Source organism: Cynara cardunculus (genome assembly GCF_001531365.2).
Source record: "Cynara cardunculus var. scolymus isolate 2C chromosome LG 1, CcrdV1, whole genome shotgun sequence".
Lineage (NCBI taxonomy): Eukaryota > Viridiplantae > Streptophyta > Magnoliopsida > Asterales > Asteraceae > Cynara > Cynara cardunculus.
Window position 1 is genome coordinate 46,610,068 of NC_037528.1, and position 8,322 is coordinate 46,618,389.

General features: G+C 33.3%; 1 protein-coding gene across 1 annotated transcript; it reads right to left on the minus strand.

Annotated features, from left to right (window-relative positions):
- Positions 1–3,229: 3,229 nt before the first annotated feature.
- On the minus strand, positions 3,230–4,790 carry LOC112521261 (protein ASPARTIC PROTEASE IN GUARD CELL 1-like). The gene has a single exon (XM_025130023.1). The coding sequence runs from the start codon at positions 4,788–4,790 to the stop codon at positions 3,345–3,347; it is 1,446 nt and encodes a 481-aa protein (XP_024985791.1). The 3' UTR covers positions 3,230–3,344.
- Positions 4,791–8,322: the final 3,532 nt, after the last annotated feature.

The following is an 8,322-nucleotide window of genomic DNA, read 5'->3' on the forward strand; positions in this document are numbered from 1 at the left end:
CGGAGGTTCAAATGCGGTGACTCTAAACTATCTGCAAAGCAGGTGGTCGTCCTGAGATTAGTCGGCTCACATGAAAGATTAATTATATTTATACATTATACTCGTTGCATTTCTCATTGTATTATTATACTTAATTTATATACATAGAAATGTATAATTACTACTCGGGGTTCGGGTTCAGGATGAAGAGTATCCCGAACCCCAGTTTATAAATATGAGGATTTCCCGTCCTCATCCCTAGTCAACTCAGGGATTCCCTGGTCGAACCGAGGTTGGGTATCGGTTTCCTCGCCGGGTGCAAGGTTTTTTGCCATCTTTACTTTTGTACTGAATATTTAACTGGTTATCGATCAAAATGGGTACAAAATAAGATGATCTGAAAGTTTATTACAATAACTCAGAAAAAAAAAACATTTACACTAAATAGATCACGACGACTTCGTTACACTTTACTCGATTACTTACTGTAATTCATAATAATGGTTTTGAAGTCTAATAAGCAACGGGTTGGTTTTTTTTTTTTTTAACAAAGACTACAAATGTACAAAAAAGAACCAGTCCGGTCCAAAGAGATTAGGACAAGTTACACGAAGTACCATATACGGATTTAGTTCAGGCCTACAAGCCTGATCAGTAGAACATTTTTTGACGAGAACCGGTTATGTAAAACATGGTCAAAACTCAGTTAATGGGACCGAATTTGGACTGGTCAAGGGCTCGATTAACACTAGTTAATGACTATTTTGTTTTAGTGTAATTTCTAACAAAACGAAGAAGCAAAACTGTTTTGCAAAATTCAAAACAGATATATTATGGTATTACCTCGTGCACGACATGTGACTCTATTGTCTATGTATGTTTGTCGTTTTCAAAGAAGTTGATATTTATCGCATAATAAGCTAGCAAATATAATCAAAACTCAAATGGCTAGTTTTTTTTTTTTCTTTTTATTAATCTAGATATCCAACCCGCTATGCGAGCCGACTAATCACAGGACGACCACCTGCTTTGCAGATAGCTTTAGAACGAGATGATTCATAATGTTCTTAATAAGTAGCAAAGCTGATTTTGAAGTGGTACACTTGGACAAGATGGTTCATATTGAGTGCATTAAATTGGTTCCGAGATTGTTCATACTCTGTATCGATAAAAATGGTTTATGATGTGTGCATTACACCGATTATGTCACATACATTAAAGGTTGTATACAATTACATGTATATCAAAGACTTGGATGTCGTTTGTTTTTTGAAAAGGTGCTGAAATATGAAGTCTTATTTCATTTTTTATTTACAAGAGGTGATGCTGAAATCTGGAATTTGAATCAATAAGATTGTTTATTTTTGTAAACTGATAAATGTCTGAATTTATCTCAATTGTCTATTTTACCTATTAAAAAATTATAGTGTTGGATTTATAGATAAGTTTATATAATTTCACATATTTATGCATCATCATTACGAAACTTACATCTAAATTATATAATTAGCATTCATTTAAACGAAAATATGTCAATGACGGTATTTAATACATTTATATCATATTAAAATACATCAATTGAGAAAGGTGATGATTGATTTGGTAAGGATCTATTGACAGAAATGATCGATTAAGGCTAATCGATTGAGAAACGTCGTTGTTTAAAGTTTGAATAACAATAAGAGACAAATAAGATATTGATTAACTTTTACCAGATAAGAGGACAATAAGACACAATTGCCTCTAAAAAATTGAAAAAAAAAACAAATACTCTAAATAATCCTACCTCTTAACACAAATATAATAAAAATCGTACCATAAACATAAATAGATATATACAAAAATTGTATCTAAAGTATAAATAGATACATATAAAAGTTACGTCAATACTTTATAAAATACATTAAAACTTGTTATTATCATATTTACAAAAGATATCAAGAGATGCCCACACGAATGATCTTTAGTCTAACAGTATCGTAGCATTTGGTCTTTTAAGAGATCAGAGATTCAAACCTTACCAAAGGTAAGGAGGGTGTGTGAGTTTATTTGTTGCATTTGCCGTATATAACTATTATATAATTCAAAAAAAAAAAGTATACCAAAAAAAGCAATTATAAAGCAATGCTAATCTAATAAATGCAACGGTAGGGCTGTGTGGTCAAATCCTCATCGGTGTCGGGCTATCCAACGGACATGGGAGTAGGGTATAAATGATACGAGACAACTCGCGAGCTACTCGAATATGCACGGCTCGAACTCGAGCTCGAGCTCGACTCAACATTTTAACGAGTCGAGTCAAGCTACTCAATACTTGACTCGAAGAGCTCGTGAGATACTCGATTATTTTATATATACTTAGTTTTAAATATAATCTGTTTTTATGAGAAAATTCGTAAAATATAAATGATAAAAATGTCTTATATTTTTAGATATTTAAACAAAATTATGCAATTTTTAATTATAAAAATTGATTAATTATTTTTTTATTAAAATCACAATTAAAAAAAGACAAATAAAAACTACAAAAAAAATTAGTAAAATTGTCCCACATTGAAAGAGAGATGGTAAAGAAAGGAAGAAAAGATGTTATAAGAAAAAAGAGGAAGGTAAATGAAATTTCTAATTTTGTCTTTTTGATAATAAAGTTTGAAGTTGATCCCTTTAGTTTTATAAAAACTAAGAGAACACCTTTAAGTTTTAAATTTATAAGAAAAAGACCCTAAAATTTCATAAATTTCAATGGGTGAGTTTGGTTCGAGTTTGAGCTTGATTTGAGTTGCAACTCGAGCTCGAGTTCGAGTTTGATTCAAGTTCGAGTTCGAGCTTGAGAAATAGTTATCGAGTTTAAGTCGAGCTTTGATTTTTACTACTCGTGAGTTTTCGAGCTCGACTCGCATCATTTACATCCCTACATGAAAGCAACAAACGACGAAGCTGCCATCCAGAAGACCGAATTAGACTCAATTTTCTTGACCAAGACCGATGGAGACCCGATCGGCGCCTCACCAAGACAAGTTATGATCTCGTCTTATTGAAACATATTTGGAAGGATAGAACCAATCAAAAACTCAAATCTGGTGTTTTCGTTTGAAGATTCACGACTTCTATTAAACTGATTTAATTACACAAAAATTATATAAACCAAACCAAACCAAACCAAACCGAACCGAACCGAACGATGACAGTTTCGTATGTATGGAAACATATATAACTAATAATTCTTTATAAAAACATATAATTAATAATTAATAATTGTTTTTTAAAATATACAAATAAAAAGACGTAAAAATGTAATGCTCATTTTGTCTATTTTTAATAGATAATAAAAAAGGTACACATTACCATAACGTTTTACTTTTAATTCAACAATTATTGGGCGAGAAACTGACGACGGATTTAGTCAAATCGTAACCGACACGTGTCCCTTGCTGCTGGACGTTACCGATGATCGACAGTGCTCCGTCCGTCGGAGCGAACGCCAAACAGAACTTCCCACGTGAATCAACAGGTATCAGGTAATTTTCCGGTTTTAGCGACAGCGTCTTACCGCCGGCGAAAGTGAACCCCACCGTCGGCACCGCCACCCTCGTCAGGGCCGAGAAATCGAAACAAGTATCAAACAACGAAAACCCCTCGGTGGGTTTCAAACTTCTCGCCTGCCGAGTGAAGGCGTCGCGTAGCAAGTTGTACGCTTGGCTCTGCAACCGTGTCACGGCGGTGCCGGAGTCGACGATCACGCCACCTCTTCCGGTGTCGTCTACGGAGAAAATGGAAGGAGGGAGGGACAACGGTCGGCCACCGACGTTTATTCCGGTTAATCCGACGTATAAATAAGTCTTCATTCTCAGATTCCGTAGCAGCGGCGCGGTGACGGAGTTCGCCGGCGGAGCGGAGTTGAATTCCAAGGTGGATGCTGTTTTCGAATCACGATCAACAAGACAATACGAAAACGACGTCGCTTTGATCTGGGACGGCAAAGATAGCAAACCGCCGCCGAGTCCGAGAAGCCCAGCGGCGCCGACGAACAAACCTTCGTTATCGTGGCCGCAACCCATTGCTACCTTCGGTACGGAACCTGATTTCCCAAACGACACCGTTTCAGTCACGAAATCACCGACGGTAAACGATCCGTCACCGTAGGACACCTGGTAAAGACACGTGTTGCTCCGGCAAGCGGTGATCTCGAGTGAACCGCACTGTGTAGAGCCGCAGGATAACGCAGCGTAGGACGTCGAAGACGCCGGATTATATATCGGATCGGTCTGTTGGTAGCAATCGGAGCAAGGCTCGCATTGAAGCCAATTAATGTCACTGCCGGTGTCGATAACCATGTAATACGATTGCACCGGCGTACCCAATCCAACTCTAGCGAAGTACTCGCCGCTGCCCTGAGATATGCCGGAAGTAATGGGGGTGGATAAGCCTTCCGGCCTTATCATCGAATCTGTGTCAACCACCGGCTTCATTTCAGACTTGTTTGTTCCGGCGAGTGCGAATTCTAGCCTTGTAGTGAGTGAGGTGACTCGGTGTGAGTCACGAGCGAGTCGGGAGAGGGTGAGAGCTTCATAATCGTGGTGCTGGTGGTTATGGTGGATGGCGGATCGAGGGTGGAGGATAAAAGACAAGGAAGAAGAAGAGATGGGTGTTTTTTCTTCTAGTTGTTCTTGTTCCACTGAAGTGGGGTTGAGAAGGTCGAGGGTTCTTTGCACGGCGGAGGAAACGTCGAAGGTGGTGGTGGTGGTGGTGGTGGCGGCGGCGGTGGCGGTGAGGGTGAGTAGAGAGAGAAGGAGGAAGAAGGGAGAAGCCATGTGGGTGGTGTTGTGAGTGAAGTGAAGAAAGAAGATGAGATTGGAGATGGGGTTTTATGCAGAAAAAGAGGAGTGGTGACGTCACAGTCTTCTGGTATGGACAAAATCTAATTAAAATAATTCATAATTTTAAAAGATTCTTTTTATAATGCAGTTTTTTCTGTATTTCAAACTATTTTTTCAACAAATAAATTCTTTAACCATGACGGTGGTGTTTGATTGGTTTGAACTTGAGCTCCAAAGACCAAGAGTACCTGAAGGTCTCATTTTCAAATCCAAGAAGGAATAAAATCCTTTTATAGCCACGAAGGTTCAAATGCGATGACTCCAAGCAGGTGATCGTCCTAGGATTAGTCGGCTCGCATAGCAGATTGGATATCCACGTTAATTAAAAAAAAATAAATTCTTTAAAATCGAACAAATAAATACTTTAATTTACTAAAATTAAAAAATATTAATAATTATTTATTTTTTAAATTAAAATAAAAATCATAAGAAAATCTAATAATTATTTATTTTTATATTCAAATGATAATCACGAGATCATAAAAAAATAATACCAACCAACTCGACCAACTCGGCCAACCCAACCCGAAAAAAACTTAACAGGAGCTAACCTGACACATAGATGATACAAAATTAGGCGACCCCGCATCTATTGGGTTGAAAATGGTTTAGGATTTTTTGAACCCAACTCAACCTGATGAACCCGATGTACTTTTATATCATATATTTAATTTGAATTTTAAGTCATTGATTAACATATATACGTTAGATATTAGACCAATCCATAATTAGTTATATATTACAATATCAACCGTAATTTTACTTTTTTATTTACAAGAACCTTCAACTTTATTTTTCTGAGTTTGTTACTCTTTTCTCTATGATATCATTTTGATTTTACTTCATTTAAACATTTAGCTAGATTGTAAAATGATACACGAAAGTTTCAACCCGATCACCCAACCAACCCGCACGGTTTGGATCAGGTTGGGTTGTAGTTTTTCTTGGGTTGGGTTAGATCGAGATTTTTCGAACCACAAACATTAAGTTGAATATTCAAATGTCTTCAACCCGACCAACCAAACCCATGTGCAACCCTAGTTCACAATTAGATTTTTCTCGGTTTTAGTAAGTTTAAGATTCATTTGTTAAGTCCTGAAAGTTAAAAAGATCTATTTATTCGGAAAAAGTAATTAAAAGACGTAATCAATCAAAATGTGATAACTTGTTGAGTTGTTTTGAGCTTTTTTCTTTATTAATCATTAACATTTATTTTAAAATCAAATAATTTTAATAAATACTGTATTTGTGCGGTTTCTTTTTATCTTTAATTTTGTCATTAAATTTTATAACTCGTTTATTAAAACCACCGACAATTATTAAAAGATATTTATGTTATGCATATTTTCTCAGTTTTGTTATAAAAGTAAATTGTTAAATGTTTTAATTAAATACTAGAAGGGTACTTGCGTAATGCAGCGAAATATACAGCAACGTTCCAAGCTTTTTAGAGACCCTGTTACATTTAAAATTTTTGATTGCATTGTCTAAATGAGATAACAGAGAATATATATTAAGAATAAAAATGGGTTAAATCTAAAACGATTAACAATCTGAACTAAAGCCTAAACCATTAATAATTTGAACCTAAAACCAAACAATTAACAATTTGAACCTAAATAATTTCGGTTATAATTTTACATAGGTCGATAAAAAAACCCTAAACACAAGTAAGTTTGGGCCCCAAAATTTCGGAGGCTCTGTTCAAAATCTCACATTTAACATGCTAAGGGACGGTCCAGGAGATATATATCGATTTTAGTGTTTTGTTTTATTCCATCTTTGTAGATGTTTTAATACGGTTTTTATGTGGTTTTTGAGAAAGGGATAATGTTTTTGTTTTTTAATAAAATATAAATGTGAAGATATCATAAAATTTCGAAAATAAATATATCAATATTAGTATCAAATTAACTATCTAAATTCGTTAATTCATTTTTTATTATTAATTTAAATTTAGTAATGAAGTAATTTATTTTTTGATTTAATAATATAATTTTTTATAAGGATAATGATTAAGTATTTTGTTAGAACTCAATAATTATCTTTATCATATTTTAGATTTTTTATATTTAAAATAAAATATTTATCTTATATTTGAGTATGTTTATCTGCAGTTACTTACACAAATTCAAACATTAAGCTTTAATAAGTTGTACTTACGCACAGTTTATTTGTAATCTTAAATTTTAAGTAATATACATCAATAAACAGAGTTTCATGTATAAAAAATGATTTAAAAGTTTTTGTCAAATACTTTATAATATAGTATAGATTATGTATAAATGGATTTTAATCACATATAAATTATTTAATGAGAATTAATTTATTAGCTGTTTTAAGAATATTATTTATTAAAATATAGAGGGGATAAACTTTATTATACAAAGTAGTACGCTCGGTTTTCCAATTGATGCCTTTTTTTAATAAAGCAATTTTCATACGTAATTTAATAATTCAAGTATTTACTTGAAAATTAAATTAATGTTTAATAATTATAATTGAAATTTAGAGACGTTAAATATTTTAGTAACGTAAGAACTACTCTTTTTATGAGTATTCATGATGAATAATATTCACTATAAATACTTACGAAATATGAAACCAGATATTCATTATATTAGATGAACAGTTGAGATTGGTTTGTATAGTTTGTAACTGATTAAAAGGTCTATCTTTAAAATTGTTATATAGGGTTGGGTTCACGTGAGACCAAGAGTTTTTCGTGAGACCCGTAAAACCAATTTATGTTCATTGATCAACTTTATAATCTAATGATCTAATGGTCTAAAGTTGCATGATGATAATTTTGTGATTATTGAGAAGTCTCATGGCAATTTTGTGATTATGAATATTCAGATTGTAGATTTAATCCAAGGGTTGAGAATTGGTCTTACGGGTCTCACGAAAAACCTTTGGTCTCACATGATCCCAAGTTTTGTTATATATATATATATATATATAGAGAGAGAGAGAGAGAGAGAGAGAGAGAGAGAGGTGGGCTACTATACAACCATTTACATTTGTACAACCAATACAACTCAATCTCAACCGTCCATTTAATTTGATGAATATATGATTTCATAGAAGTTTTGATTGTTTCTTAATATAAAGTGTTGATCATAATTAATGAACTTTATTCATCTTCCGTTAATATTCAAAACATAATAAATGAACTATCATCATTTCCATAAACATTTCAATTTATTGGGTTGCATTGGTTGTATAAATATAATGGGTTGTATTTGAAACGATCTCTCTCTCTCTCTCTCTCTCTCTCTATATATATATATATATATATATTTCTTAGCGGTAAATATATTTTTTTTGATGAAAATATTTCTATTTGTTATATGTTTAAAAAATAAGGCGTCATAAAAACACAACTACTTTGTAAATATTTAAGGTTTGAATCTTGTAAGACACGTGAATGATAACAATGAAAGATTCATTTTCTTGCTTTTTT

Excerpts from the sequence above, each read along its gene's own strand:
- LOC112521261 (XM_025130023.1), bottom strand. The coding sequence starts at position 4,790 with ATGGCTTCTCCCTTCTTCCTCCTTCTCTCTCTACTCACCCTCACCGCC.